Source organism: Dendrobates tinctorius, unplaced genomic scaffold, assembly GCF_039654945.1.
Source record: "Dendrobates tinctorius isolate UK_male_01 unplaced genomic scaffold, ASM3965494v1 ptg000035l, whole genome shotgun sequence".
NCBI lineage: Eukaryota > Metazoa > Chordata > Amphibia > Anura > Dendrobatidae > Dendrobates > Dendrobates tinctorius.
This window is the reverse complement of record NW_027361703.1, coordinates 61871936-61888411: the sequence shown is the minus strand read 5'-3', so window position 1 is coordinate 61888411 and position 16476 is coordinate 61871936. Positions and strand designations below refer to the sequence as shown.

General features: G+C 44.5%; 1 protein-coding gene across 1 annotated transcript in view; it reads left to right on the top strand.

Annotated features, from left to right (window-relative positions):
- SLC2A13 (solute carrier family 2 member 13) overlaps nt 1–16476 on the top strand; it is a 401421-nt gene that overhangs the window by 333595 nt on the left and 51350 nt on the right. Inside the window, exon 9 of the mRNA XM_073573541.1 lies at nt 1518–1670. Within this exon, the coding sequence (XP_073429642.1) occupies nt 1518–1670 (153 nt within the window). The remainder of the gene's footprint in view (nt 1–1517; nt 1671–16476) is intronic.

Here is a 16476-nt window from a genome sequence, read left to right as displayed (position 1 = left end):
GGATTACCATAATTATTAATATTTGCCAAATGCCAGAATGAGAGAATGTTTTAAGGCCTTTTTATTACTTACTTTCTATATAGTGTATTTAAACTTCTGGTTTCAACCGTATAATAATAAATATACCACCTTATATCATGCAAATTGTGCTAGTGGAGGAGATCTGTGCAGCGAAACACCAAATCCTTTCAATAAAAAGTAAACTCCCGCAGATGATGGATCACTTATAGGAGTCCCTGCAAGTGATTATGCTTCTAGTGGTGCTTCTTAAAAACGTATATTTATTTTTAGTAAAATTATCATTTTTTAATCATGAGTAAAAATAAATTGGGCACCTCCACTCAATGGTAATCTGCAACACTACTGTAGATAAAATGGACACCTGTAAACAGTCTAGTTTAAATAATATACCATTCTAAATAGTCTGTTTGCTTGAATGCCAGCCGTTAACCTTGGAGTTAGCAGGAAAATTTGAGTCACCCATAAACCCAAGACAGCTGGTGTGCTGCCCAAGAGTTATGATGCTACTACACACTAAAATTGAAGTATCAGGCTTAGGTAAGTTAGTAGATGGTGGAACCATTTAAAGATCCATTTTTAGTGATTGGTAGTTAGTAGTTAGTGATTGGTAGTTTGTAGCTAGTGATTGGTAGTTTGCAGTAGTGCAAGACTTAAGGCCCCCACACATACAAGACTAATGTATGTAAGGCAAACCTGCCCACTTTGACAGGTTTGACCAATAGTCTACTGTGTATGGTAACCTCCCGACTATCCCCAAACATATCAGGGAACACAACACTTTGGCATGTCCTATTCTGGACTGTCGATCCTTTTGGTCTCTGAGAGATAATCAGCCACTGGGAATGTCTGACAGCATCCCTCTCACAGTGAATATAGGAGCGCTGAGCCAGCTGAACACACGTGTGTATGGGAGAGTCAGAGCAGTTGCCTGAATGATGGTTATCTAAAGTGTACAGTATGAGGGGTTGGAGGTGTCGACAACATAGACATAGTGTTGAAAGGCAAATCTGCTGATAGTTGTGTCCAATTGGGGCTGTGTAGAGAAAATAGAAAAGAATATGTGGAAGGGCTTTTCATGGCCCCCTCATATATAATATAATCTTACATATGCAAGACTAAATAGCTTCTTGATTAGTCCCAAAAAATATTAAAACACAGCCCTCCATTTGTCTCATCAAATGTGTAGAATGTAGAGATTTATGGGATTTTTTTTCTGAAACCAATATACCATGTGACACATATATGGTTTTCCAAATTATAAAAATTTCACAAAATGTATTTAATGCATATTTTTGTTATGTTGCCTTTTTAAGCTGAACAACGTGGAGTTAAATGGCCATGATGTTTACATTTTCTAACATGAAGTGTCCATCTTCTCCAGCACCATACAAGACACTGCACTGTTCACCAAGTGTACAATTTACAGGTCTAATAAACCTCTTGTTCCCTGTATGTTGCTATTAATCCCCTTCTACTAAATGCTGTGTTATTTTTAGGTATGGGACCAATGCCATGGACGGTCAATTCTGAAATCTACCCATTGTGGGCAAGAAGCACAGGAAATGCATGTTCCTCTGGGGTTAACTGGATTTTTAATGTGGTGATCTCCCTCACGTTTTTGCACACAGCAGAGTATCTGACGTACTATGGTAAGCACTGACTGCATCACTGTGGAATCACATGCACAGTTACACAACATATGTGCCCTAGTTTCTCATGAAGAGCATTCATTACATGGCTAAGATATCCACATGACAGATTAACTCCAGCAGCCGTTCTTATGAAAAATGTTTTATCATAATCACCTAAACCGTTACCTTCGTTACCAGTTAAGACATGTTGGCTGGCTGAGCTTTTAAAATCACAGGTGTTTAGGCACCTTACATTTTAGTTATCATACTCGTGTGTTGGTACTGGTAAATTCACACCACCATATTCTCAGTCCGAGGAACAATGTTATTCAATCAGGCTGCTCAAATGACCGTTTATTCACATTGACTGACTAGCCACAAAAAAATATCACGGCATGCACTAGTCTCTTCTGTATTTTGGGTGACACGCGTATTCAAGTTAATTAGTGAGCCAAAAAACGAGATCCAAAATGGATCAACCATGTAGCATCCGATTTTTACAGATGAATTGCAGTTTTTAAAGAGAGCCTGAATTAGCATGTTAAATAAAGATATGGCCATAATGGGGCTGTTAGACCGCAGCCCCTTTGTGTTTGTACCAGCCTCCTTTTTTTAAAGTTTGCGCTAGCGCTGCCCTTGCCACAGGCTGCAACTGCGCACATTCATCTCCTAGTGGTATTCAGCAAAATGGCGCCTGTGATGGCACATGCAGAGATTGACATGCTATGGACTTCAGCATGAAGACCACCATGAAATGAATGTGCGCAACTGTCACCCATGGCAAGGACGGCACTAGTGCAAATTTTAAAAAAGGCTCGTACAAGCGCAGAGGGGCCTAGGCAGAGCCAAAACCCCAACCCACAGTCCCACCCCTGTGCACAAATAGGACATTGCACCAAAACTTCTAACATACAGATTTCTTCCTTGCAAGTATCTAGCAAATTAGTATAACAGCGCCCTTATGCCCATACCTTTACTTTAATATACTAAATTGTGATGACAGGTCCCCTTTGACACCTTCAGCCTTGAGCTTGTTTTCACCTGCCTATTCCATTGTACAGTTCTGACCAGTGTCACTTTATTTGGTAGTAACTCTTGAACTCCTCAGCATATCCCAGTGATTCTGAGGTAGTTTTTTCGTAACACATTATACTTCATGATCGATGATTGTCATTAATTTAGGTTGATATGATTTGCGTTCTTTTAGAAAATAATATTGAAAATTTGCATATTTCACAATTTTCAAACTTTGAATTTTTATGTCTTTAAACCAAATGTAGTTATACCACACAAAATAGTTAATAACATTTCACACATGTCTACTTTACATCAGCATCATTTTTGGAACATATTTTTTTTTGTTAGGAAGTTAGAAGGATTAAAAGATAAGCAGCAATTTCTACAACAAAATGTACAAAACTAATTTTTTTAGAGACCTGTAAGGTAGCGCTGTCATTCGGGTAGGGGATACTCGCTTGGCAGCCAATAAATCACATCCGGCACAGGTTTTCCATAAAAACAATCACAGTCCATGCGGTTTATTTAGGCATCATAAACCATGACCAGCAACATAAAGTTCATATTAACAGCATAGCGTCCATGACAGAGCTTCCCTCTGTTATCCCTGTGGTCACACAGGTTATGCCATACGCAGGCTCTCTAAGGCCTGTTTCACACAAACGTTTGTTCTGTCAGTCGGCACCCGCCAAAAAGGCGGATTACGGATCTGTGAACGCCGATCCAGGAACGTGAGGCAGCGGACGGGCGGACCGATGGGATCCGCCGATGTAGGATTCTTAAAGGAACCGCAGGATAGAAACCGTGAGGTGGTAAATTCCGGGAGAAGATATGAGGGCGAGATGTGGAGATGATCCGGGAGTAAGTGGGACTATCCCGAGATGGGGGCCGAGTTCGTGCGATGGCCCGAGATGGGGGCCGAGTTCGCGCGATGGCCCGAGATGGGGGCCGAGTTCGCGCGATGGCCCGAGATGGGGGACGATTTTGCGCGATGGCCCGAGATGGGGGCCGATTTCGCGCGATGGCCCGAGATGGGGGCCGAGTTCGCGCGATGGCCCGAGATGGGGGCGAAATGGAGGAGGCGGAGAAGATCAAGGAAGTCGGGTGAGGAGAGATTCGCAGCCGGGATATAGGGTTAAATCACCCGGACAAGCACAAAATGCGGATCCGCGCATTAAAAAAACGTTATATGCTCCGTCCCGTCCGCTTAGCGGACGGAAAAATCTTGGCGGATCCGTACAATAGCGGATCGAACGGATGACCATCCATCAAGGTCCGCCGATAATGCAAGTCTATGAGGAAAAAGACGGATCCGCCAACAAAAATGGCGGATCCGCTTTTTTGCAAATCGGCGGATCTTGACTGATGGTGACAAATGGATGTGTGAAACAGGCCTTAGCCTCACAGTTATATCCCCTCTCAGAGTTTACCTCATGGCTGCTTCTCCATACTGCAGACATTCATTCCCTCCAGGGAACTATTAGGCACGTGCAGCCATTAAACACAGCGTTCACTTGCTGTCGGGCAAGAAGCCCCATCTCCCAGTGGGACCTTCCACAACGGAACAACCGGGTCCAAGCATTCATCTCATGTGACCTACCCTGGCCACCTTATATGGTCCGTAGCCACGCCCACCGGGTCACATGGCTATGACCTCATCATAGGTCCTTGAACCATACACATTTTACAATAGCGTTCTTAACCACACACCTGGGTGGACTTGTAGGTAACTGATCCCTGACACATTGAAACAGCACCTCAGCAGTATCACTGCTGATCCACACACACGTCTCCATCTCAAGGCCACCCACCTTGGGATACATAACGGTCATTCAGTATCCTACACCTATCAGGACACTGGAAATGCTTATACTCTGGTCCTGGGACATCCACACAGCGCCCCCTAGCGGACACAGTGGTCACTACACCACAGACCACATCACATTTGAAGTGACTTTGATGGGGGTTATGTGACAAAATACTCAAAAGTGACATTAACCCCTTCACCCCCAAGGGTGGTTTGCACGTTAATGACTGGGCCAATTTTTACAATTCTGACCACTGTCCCTTTATGAGGTAATAACTCTGAAACGCTTCCATGGATCCCACTGATTCTGACATTGTTTTCTCGTGACATATTGTACTTCATGTTAGTGGTAAAATTTCATTCATACAACTTGCGTTTATTTGTGAAAAAAACGGAAATTTGGAGAAAATTTTTAAAATTTTGCAATTTTCCAACTTTGAATTTTTATGCCCTTAAATCACAGTGATATGTCACACACAAAACTTAATAAGTAACATTTCACATATGTTTACTTTACATCAGCACAATTTTGGAACCAAAATTTTTTTTTGTTAGGAAGTTATAAGGGTTAAAAGTTGACCAGCAATTTCTCATTTTTGCAACACCATTTTATTTTTACGGACCACATCACATTTGAAGTCACTTTGAGGGGTCTATATGATAGAAAATACCCAAAAGTGACACCATTCTAAAAATTGAAAATTGCACCCCTCAAGGTACTCAAAACCACATTCAAGAAGTTTATTAACCCTTCAGGTGCTTCACAGGAATTTTTTGAATGTTAAAAAAAAAATGAACATATTAACTTTTTTCACAAAAAAATTACTTCAGGTCCAATTTTTTTTTTATTTTACCAAGGGTAACAGGAGAAATTGGACTGCAAAAGTTATTGTGCAATTTTTCCTGAGTACGCTGATACCTGATATGTGGGGGGGGAACCACTGTTTCGGCGCATAGCAGAGCACAGAAGGGAAGGAGCGCCATTTGACTTTTTCAATGCAAATTTGGCTAGAATTCAGATCGGACGCCATGTCACGTTTGGAGATCCCCTGATGTACCTAAACAGTGGAAACCCCCCACAAGTGACCCAATTTTAGAAACTAGACCCCCCAAGGAACTTATCTAGAGATGTGATGAGAACTTTGAACCCACAAGGGCTTCACAGAAGTTTATAACGTACAGCCGTACAATTAAAAAAATCATAATTTTCTCTTCGCCACGACAGCACCCACTGAGGGGATCCGCCCCTAGGAACAGGAAACCTACAGAGAGATAAAAGGGGCGGTCCCCCTCGCTCCCTCAGTTGGTTTCCTGTTCCTAGAAGGAACCCATAGAGAGAGAGAAGCTCGCAAGAGGATACCTGGCCTGGTTGCCGCCTGTACAGCATATGAGCTACAGGGGCCCCAGAGCTGGAAGCAGCGTTCGGGGGAGATCTGATATTCAACTCCCCGCTCAGCTGGTAATGCAGCGTGAGGCCTGGTAATGATGTGACTGGCTCACGTACGATGCATAGAGCGGCAGGAGCCGGCACCTATGGAGACTCCCCTTGGGGGACGCAGCATTACGGACCAGAGCGTCCTGGCTCAGGGTAAGAGCACGACTCAGCGTCAAGGCTACCGACATCCCCAGGTATGATGCGGAATGCGGTAAGATGCTGAACGCTGATTCCATACCTGACTCCCGGCGAGGAGAGGCGGCGCAGAAGGCCAGCAGCCGGGGGCTTGGCATGGTTGATGCAGCATATGGCTGGAGTAGAACTGGCTCCGGTCCGACAGCGTAGACCGGGAGAGGCCGACCTGGCGCGTATGAGAGGTGCAGCACGGTGCAGAAGGCCAGCAGCCGAGGGTTTGACATGGTTGATGCAGCATATGGCTGGAGTAGAACTGGCTCCGGTCCGACAGCGTAGACCGGAAGAGGCCGACCTGGCGCGTATGAGAGGCGCAGCACGGTGCAGAAGGCCAGCAGCCGGGGGCTTGGCATAGTGATGCAGCATATGGCTGGAGTAGAACTGGCTCCGGTCCGACAGCGTAGACCGGGAGAGGCTGACCTGGCACGTATGAGAGGCGCAGCACGATGCAGAAGGCCAGCAGCCGAGGGCTTGGCATGGTTGATGCAGCATATGGCTGGAGTAGAACTGGCTCCGGTCCATCAGCGTAGACCAGGAGAGGCCGTCCTGGCGCGTATGAGAGGCGCAGAAGGCCAGCAGCCAGGGACTTGGCATGGTGGGCCTGAGTCTCAGAGGAGAGCCGAGGCAGATTGACTCCCCCCTCGGTGGATAATGACAGCATGAGGCAGGGGCCAGGTGAGGCCATCCTCGCTCACGGATGCAGCACGATATGGCTGGAATGTAACAGGTGCGCGTTTGCGCAGAGGGTCTGCAGTTGAAGGCCTTGTATGCCACGGATAACAGTGGTAGACGGGAAAGCGAACCTCATCTCAGAACGCCTCGTATGTCGGTGCAAGGTACACCCACATGAAGTGGTGGAGGTGCTACCATAGAGCAGCAGGAAGAGTGGACGCTCTAGACAGAATGGTTCCACGGAAAGAGGTGGTACACGGTGAAGCAGACCACATCTTAGGCTGAGTTTCCACAGCCGGTACCATGTGTTAATCATCAAGGAGATGCGGGGCTGCTCTCTTTAGGTGGCTGCTGAGCAGATGAAGGCCGGGTAATTACCAGAGTGGGAGACCAGCTGAAGATCCCTAGTCTGGTTGATGTGTGGGGAAAAAAAAAAAAAAAAAGTGCACTAACCTCACCCTGCTCACTGGAGGGGAAGCTCAGTATAGCTAGACCCTCGGCTTGCAATTGGGGGCTACAGCACCCGGCAGGGGTCAGTGAAGCAGTGTGCAGGAGTTCACTCACTCTTCCTCCTGCTCTCCGAGGGTCGGCAGCCATTCCAGTCCGAGTGTGACTGCTCTCGTTAGACGGCAGCAGCTAAGTAGCTGGAAGCCAGGCAAGTACCAGAATGAAATACCAGTCATAGATCCTGGTAAACAGCAGCATACTGGTAGCAGTCCTAGAGGCATACACAATTTCATGTGCTGAGAGCCTTATGGGGGACTTCAGCAGCGCATTGTCTCCGTGAAGATTGCCAGCTGCAGCTCGTTAATTGGCTCCTTCGGGTGAGGTCACTCTGACAATTGAGATGTACTATTCAGAGTGGAGGTTATCTGGAACTCTGAGAGGTGCCCCATTGAGTGTAACTGTGGGCCTGGTCTCTTGTTTAGCACCTTCAAGCGGGGCCATAAGTCTATGTGTACCCCATGGGGCCTATGTATATCATATGGTATAATAGTCTGGTTGTATCGTATTACGTCATAGCACCTCTATGAATCGTACTGCATCATAGAATACTTCATGGTGTTTCTTAGTACTTCAGGGTACTTCATGGTGCTTCATAGTACGAAAGATATGCAGTGAAAGGTGGACACCACTGTATAAATTACCAAATACCAAGGCCCGGTGCAAACATGCGCCAAAAATGAATAAAAAAAAAAATGGGAGAAAAAGCGCAAATAGTGATGCACATGCAGCCAATGATATAATTCATGGTACGTCATATTTGCTTTGTGGTACTTCATGATATGTTATAGTACTTCATTGTAATTCTGGTTGCATCATAGTGTGCCATAGCTCATCAGATTGCTTCATGGTACTTCATGAGAGGTCATTGTACATCATTGTATGTCATAGTACCTTGTGGTACTTCTTGTTGTGCCATAGTACATCATAGTATGTCATAGCGCATAATATTGCTGCACGGTTCGCCATGGTACTCCATAGTACTTCATGATATGTTTTAGTACGCCATCGTATGTCATAGGACTTCATTGTGCTTCTTGTTGCATCATAGTAAGTCATAGTACTTCATATTGCTTCATTACTTCATCATATTTAGTATTGCATCATAGTACTTCAGATGGCATAATAGTACTGAATAGTGCTGCATCATGCATATTTTTTGTTTCATAATACATATTGCTTCATGGTACTTCATAGTACTACGTCATACTTAGTATTGCTCCATAGTACTTCAGATTGCATCATAGTACTTCATATTACTTCATGGTACTTTATAGTACCTTCACAGTACTTCATAGTGCTTCATATTGCATCATGGTACTTCATAGTACTTCATGGTACTTCATAGTGCTTCATGGTACTTCATAGTGCTTCATAGTACTTCATAGTGCTTCATGGTACTTCATGGTGCTTCTTGGTGCTTCTTGGTACTTCATGGTGCTTCATGGTACCTCATGGTACTTAGTGCTTCATGGTACTTCATAGGGCCTCATATCACTTCAGGATGCTTCATGGTATGATATGGTACCTTCATAGTATGAGGAATACGGTCAAGAATTCTGATATCTATCGCAGAGAGAATCCTGCAGAGAGCCAAAACAAACCTGTTGTTCCTATTGACCCATTTTTGTCAGGATAATAAACATCTTCAGAGCCCGTTCCTGGTTGCTCTCCATGTCAGAGGAGTGGACAATTCCGGAGCACACCTCCTCAGCCACCCTACCCAGCATCAAGAGGAATGGGTGCTCAGCCGGGGCATCTTCAGGATGATAGCGTCTATATGGGGCATGCCGGAGATAGATCTGTTCGCTACAATAGACGGGTCGAAAGGTTCGCTCCACTGTACAGGGCAAGACACTGCGGATGTACTCGACGCCCTTCTAAACCCTTGGACGGTTCACCAGACCCTCCGATGTTATGGTCGCCAGCTGTTACCAGGATGATGAGGTAATAAGGAGCGAGAGTCATCTTAATAACCGGTGGGGCCAAAAAGCCGTAGGTTCCATGGCTGAGAGCCATGTCATGGGTTCTCCCTCTGTATCGGGACCTGCACTCACAAAGACCCTGTTACACCCTCAGGTCAAAGGTCTACGCCTCACGGCATGTAATTTGAGGGGCAGTTACTGAAGCTAAGCAGATGACTTATTTGGCACCCTCTTGCAGGAAAAACTTTAAACTTTCCATTCAGCAGACCTTTCCAGGGATGGTCTTTATCCTTGCCATATTAGAGTTCCGGCAGGAAGGGCATGAGTTCGGACTTGCAGGTAACACCCTAAAATTCCAAGTTTCGGCTCTGGAGGCCAAGTATAATTATAACGTGCGGGCAACGAAGGGGTGGCTCGATCTTTCTCTGCTTGCCAGCAAGTAAACCCGGTTCACATTCTTCAAAGACCGCCATGGGGACCTTAGCTTAATCCTAGATGCCTTCACACAGGGACCATTCGGGCCCATAAACTTGACCTCAATAAAGTGCGTTTCATTGAAAGCCGCCTTATTGGTAGCTCTTTCATCGGCATGGAGGATGCATGATCTCCAGGCCCTGTCAATAGATCCTCCTTCCTGACAATATTTCAGGGCAGAATAGTGTCAAAGACGGACCCGTCCTGCCTCACTAGAAAGGCTGCTAAATTCCATAGATCCAAAAAATCTACCTTTCCTCTTTTTTATGATAGCCCGGCAACACCAGAGAAGGAAAGATAGCATGGCCTAGACGTAAAGGGGGGCCATCTTAGTCTATATAGATAACTCTAGGCCCTGGAGGCAGAGCAGGGCTCTTTTTGTCTCTTTCCAGGGTAACAAGAAGTGTGGATCAGAAACGCATTGGCATATTCTGCAAAAAAGGAGAAGGACCGCCGCAGGGCGTGAGGACACATTCTGCAAGAGCCATATCATCTACCTGGGCCGAAAGGACGGATGTCCCAATTGAGCTAATATGTAAGGCCGCAACCTGGTCTTCTCCTTGTGCCTTTTATAATCACTACAGGCTAGATTTGTCTTCTTCCGATGACTTGGCCTTTGGTAGATCTGTCCTTAATACGGTGGGCCCTCCCAGGTGATTATCTCTGAAACTCTCTCAGTGGGTGCTGTCGTGGCGAAGAGAAAAAAACGGATTACTTAGCGGCAATACTCTTTTGTAGAGCCACGACAGCACCCGCTCACTTCCCTCCCTTGATATATCTACATGTGGTTCAGTCTGGTGGGTGAAGGATAGAAGTTGCATATAAATATGTGAAATGTAGCAAACAGTATAGGTGTGTGTGTGTGTGTGTGTATGTGTGTGTATATATATATATATATATATATATATATGTATGTGTATATATATATATATATATATATATATTATATTAGAATCGCTTACTGAGCAAATTGACTAAAGCATGTGTGGCGGTTCCTCTTGTTCTCTGTAATCCAACTGAGGGAGCGAGGAGGACCGCCCCTTTTATCTCTCTGTAGGTTTCCTGTACCTGGGGTGGATCCCCTCTCTCAGTGGGTGCTGTCCTGGCTCTACAAAAGAGTATTGCCGGTAAGTAATCTGTTTTTTTTTCCACAAAAATGATCTTTTCACCCCCAATTTTTATTTCCCCCAAGGGGAACAGGACCCTAAAAGTTATTGTGCAATGTGTCCTGAGTACGCTGATACCCCATATGTGGGTGTAAACCACTATTTGGGCGCATGGCAGAGCTCGGAAGGGAAGCAGTGCCATTTGACTTTTTTGGCTGGAATTGGGATTGGACGCCAAGCCCCTGATGTGCCAAAACAGTGTAAACCTCCCACAAGTGACACCATTTTGGAAACTAAACCCCCCAATGAACTTATCTAAATGTGTGGTGAGCACTTTGAACCCCCCAGTGCTTCACAGAAGTTTATAACGCCCGGGCTGAAAATAAAAAAAATCATATTTTTTCCACAAACCTGATCTTTTAGTCCCCAATTTTTTTAGTTTCCCAAAGGGCAACAGGAGAACTTGGACCACAAAAGTTGTTGTCCAATTTGTCCTGAGTACGCTGATACCCCATATGTGGGAGAAAACTACTGTATGGGCACACGTCGGGGCTCGGAAGGGAAGTAGTGAAGTTTTGTAATGCAGACTTTGATGGAATGGTCTGCGGGTGTCATGTCGCGTTTGGAGAGCCTCTGATGTGCCTAAACTGTTGAAACTCCCCACAAATGACCGCATTTTGGAAACTAGACCCCCACGGAAATTATCTAGATGTGTGGTGAGCACTTTGAATCCCCAAGTGCTTCACAGAAGTTTATAACGCCCGGACGTGAAAATAAAAAAAAACATTTTTTTCCACAAAAATGATATTTTTGCCCCCAATTTTTTATTTTCCTAAAGGTAACAGGAGAAATTGGACCCCAAAAGTTGTTTTGCAATTTGTCCTGAGTCGACTGATACCCCATATGTGGGGGTAAAACTGTTTGGGCGCATGGCAGAGCTTGGAAGGGAAGGAGCACCATTTGACTTTTTCAACGCAGAATTGGCTGGAATTGAGATCAGACGCAGTGTTGCGTTTGGAGAGCACCTGATGTGCCCAAACAGTGGAAACCCCCCAATTCTAACCCTAACCCCAACACACCCCTAACCCTAATCTCAGCCCTAACCCTAGCCCTAATGTGAAAATGGAAAGTAATACATTTTTTTAAATTTTATTATTTTTCCCTAACTAAGGTGGTGATAAAGGGGGGTTTTATTTACTATTTGTGGCGGGTTTTTGTGTTTGGCAGCTGTCGCACGCTAAAAGACGCTTTTTATTGTAAAAATAGTTTTTGCATCACCACGTTTTGAGAGCTATAATTTTTCCATATTTTGACCCACCGAGTCATGTGAGGTCTTATTTTTTGCGAGACGAGTTGACGTTTTTATTGGTACCATTTTCGGGCACGTAACATTTTTTGATTGCTTTTTATTCCGATTTTTGGGACGCAGAATGAACAAAAACCAGCATTTCATGAATTTCTTTTGGGGGATGCGTTTACATTGTTCCGCGAGTGGTAAAATTGATAAGGCGCTTTTATTCTTCGAGTCAGTGCGGTTACAGCGATACCTCATTTGTCTTTTTTTATGTTTTGGCGCTTTTATGCAATGAAAATAATTTTATATAAAAAATAATTATTTTTGCATCGCTTTATTCTGCGAGCTATAACTTTTTTTATTTTTTCGCTGATGATGCTGTATGGCGGCTCGTTTTTTGCGGGACAATATGACATTTTCTGCGGTACCATGGATATTTATATGCATCTTTTTGATCGCGCGTTATTGCACTTTTTGGTCAGCGGTATGATGATGAAGCATTATTTTTTACTTTGTTTTTATTTTAATTTTTTAAGGGTTAACTAATGGGACAGTTTTATAGGGCGGGTCGTTTTGGACGCGGCAATACTAAATATGTGTACTTTTATTGTTTTATATTTTCAAAAAATGAATTTATTAGGGAATTTTTTTTTTTAATTTAGCGATTTTTTTTTTAATTATTTTAACACTTTTTTTTTTTAACTTCATTATACTGTCCCAGGGGGGACATAACTGTCATGTGACAGATCGCTGATCTGGCACATCACAGATCGCTGTGACAGATCAGCGATCTGTCACAGGCATTGAAGCAGACTTCCTCATTCCTGCGCTTTGCAGGCAGTGAGGAAGCCAGCTCCCTGCAGGCACCGAAGGTCCCCATCGCCTTATTGGATCCGGGGACCTGCAGGGAAGAGGCCCCCGCAGCAGCGCTGCACATCGCGCTGCTGTGGGGGTCGCAGGGAAGCACAGAGGGAGCCCCCTCCCTTCCGATGCTTCCGTAAATCCCCGGTACACTGCCATTGTGTTTGATCGCAGTGTGCCAGGGGTTAACGTGCCGGGTGTCAGCTGTGATAATCAGCTGACACCCGGCCGCGATTAGCGGCGCTCCCCACGGGGGGCACCTCTGATCGCTTAGACGTACTTTCCCGTCCCCGGTCATAGGGGCCCGGGCACCGTGGACGGGATAGTACGTCTAATGTCGGGAAAGGGTTAAAAACTGCACCCCCTCAAAGAGCTCAAAACCACATTCAAAAAAGTTTATTAACCCTTTAGGTTCTTCACAGGAATTAAAGCAATGTGGAAAGAAACTATGAAAATTTAACTTTTCACAACAAAAATGTTGCTTTAGCCCCAAATTTTAATTTTCACAAGGAAACACAAGAAAATGGACCTTACGATGTATTATTCAATTTCTCTTGAGTACGCCATATTTTGGGGGAAACTACTGTTTGGGCTCAGGGCTCGGACGGTAAGGAGCGTCATTTGACTTTTGGAACGCAAAATTCGCTGGAAAAGATAGTGGACACCGTGTCGCATTTGCAGAACCTCTCATGTACCTAAACAGTGGAAAAAAACCACTTTAGGAACTACATCACACAAGAAACGTATCTAGAGGTATGGTGAGCACCTTGAACACACAGGTGCTTCACAAAATTTTATAACGTTGAGCCGTAAAAATGAAAAATTACATTTTTTTTAGCACCAAATTTTTCATTTTTCACATGGTTAAAAGGAAAAAATGTACCTTACAGATTTTTGTTGAAGAGAAGAAGCGCCATAATGGAGTTAAGATTTTGCTGGAATGACTTGAAGGTGCCATGTCACATAGGCATAGACCCTGATGTGCCAGAACAGCGGAACTTCCCCATAGGTGACCCCACTTTACAAACTACACCTCTCAGTTAATACACCTAAGGGTGTAGTGATCATATTGACACCAACTTTATTCTTCGGGTCGGTGCGATTACAGCGATATCAGATTTATGTATTTTTTTTGTTTCGCTATAACACACTAAATAAGTTTGTTTTTTTTACAAAACAAAGTTTTTACATTTCCCTTTTTTTGAGAGTTATACAGTCATGTGAAGGCTATTTTTTTTTTTTTTGCTAGTCGAGTTGACTTTTTTTATTAGTACCTTTTTGGGCGTATAACATCTTTTGATAGTTTTCTATTTCGATTGTTGAGAGGCAGAATGAATCAAATGTTTTTTGATGTTCTTTGTTTAATGTTGTTCATCGTGTGTTAAAATTGATAAGACAGCTTCATTATTCAGGCCAGTATGATTATAGCGATACTTCATTTACTGTATTTTGCGGACTATGAGACTCATCGAACCATAAGACTCACCCCAAATTTTGGAGAGGAAAATGAGAAAAACATTGTTTTTAATAAAATGGTGGTGCGTCTTATAGTCTGCTTTTACCGGTAGCTTAACCCCTGCACTTCCCATATTACTTATTTATTGTTATAATTTTTTTTCATCTTTTTGTTCTTTATTTTGTGATTTATTTTTGTTTACTGTATATAGTCGCGTATAAGCTGAGATTTTCAGCCCATTTTTAAGGCTGAAAGTCCCCCTCTCGGCTTATACACGAGTCATATACCGAGGATCGGCGGGGGAGGGGGAGCGGGGGTGTCAGAGACCATACTCACCCCCTCCTGGCACATCTCTGCAGCCCCTGCTTCTCCAGAGGTCTCCTGCACCTGTGTTTAAGGTTACGTGGTACCGCTCATTAAAGTCATGAATATGCGCATATTCATTACTTTAATTAGCGGTACCACGTGACCGCTGAACGCAGGAAGACGACGACCGAGGGAGAAGCAGGGGCTGCAGAGAAGACCGTGCGCCAGGAGGGGGTGAGTATGACGGGGGGCAGAGCAATATTCACCTGTCCCCATTCCACCGCCGTGCACCGCTCTGTCTCCGGGTCCTCTGCTGAACGTCACTGCAGAGAATCAGGAAACACAGCGGCGCTCAGCGATGGATCGGGGACTGGTAAATATCGCCAGTGCTGGGGGCCTGAGCAAGCGGCGACACTGGCACCTGGCCCCCAGCGACGAGAGTTAAGTATGTCATTTTTTCTTTTAATTGCAGCAGCAATATATGGGGGGTATTTATGGAGCATCTTCTTGGGCCACCATTAACCCTTGTGCAGCAGCATATGGGGGGTATTTATGGAGCATCTTCTTGGGTCAGCATTAACCCTTGTGCATCAGCATAAGGGGAGTATTTATGGAGCATCTTCTTGGGCCACCATTAACCCTTGTGCAGCAATATATGGGGGGTTTATCAATGGAGCATCTTTTTGGGCCACCATTAACCCTTGTGCAGCATTTTATGGGGGGTATTTATCTATGGAGCATCTTTTTGGACCACCATTAACCCTTGTGCAGCATTGTATGGGGGTATTTATCTATGGAGCATCTTCTTGGACCACTTTTAACCCTTGTGCAGCACCACCCTCGGCTTATACATGAGTCAATAAGTTTTCCCAGTTTTTGTGGCAAAAATAGGGGAGTCGGCTTATACATGGGTCGGCTTATACACGAGTATATACGGTAAATAGTTTTATAATTTTTTTTTAAACATTTTTTAACCTCAGGTTTCCATGACGACCATTGGGCCCTCAATATCATGTCACAGATCGGAAGGGAGAGGGAGCCAGCTACCTCTTCATGCATTCTATTGATCCGCAGTATTTAAATGGTTAAACAGCCCGGGACGATGCGGGCACCTCTCCTGGCAGTGACAGCCGGATCTCTGTTGTCACTTAAGTTGAGCTCCCAGCGGCAGTCGTGCAGGCATAACTCTTGTGCACACACAATCACCACAATGTATTCATTTTCACACTGGGCCCTGTAGGTTTGGATTTTTTTTCCTTAATAATAAAGCCATCATTTTTAACCCCTTAAGCCCCAAGGGTGGTTTGCACGTTAATGACCAGGCCAATTTTTACACTTCTGACCACTGTCCCTTTATGAGGTAATAACTCTGAAACGCTTCCATGGATCCCGGTGATTCTGACATTGTTTTCTCATGACATATTGTACTTCATGTTAGTGGTAAAATTTCATTCAAATAACTTGCGTTTATTTGTGAAAAAAACGGAAATTTGGCGAAAATTTTGAAAATTTCGCAATTTTCCAACTTTGAATTTTTATGTCCTTAAGTCACAGAGATACAGCACACAAAAAACTGAATAAGTAACATTTTCCCTTCACCCATGACAGCACCACATGAGAGAGGGATCCGCCCCGCCAGGACAGGAACCTACTGAGACATAAGGGGCGGCACCTCTCCCCCGCTTCAGTTGGGTTCCTGTCCTGGAAGGAATCCCACTGTGGCGGTGCCTGTCATGGGCGAAGAGAAAGAAGACCCAGGCCCGTCCCGGCGCGGG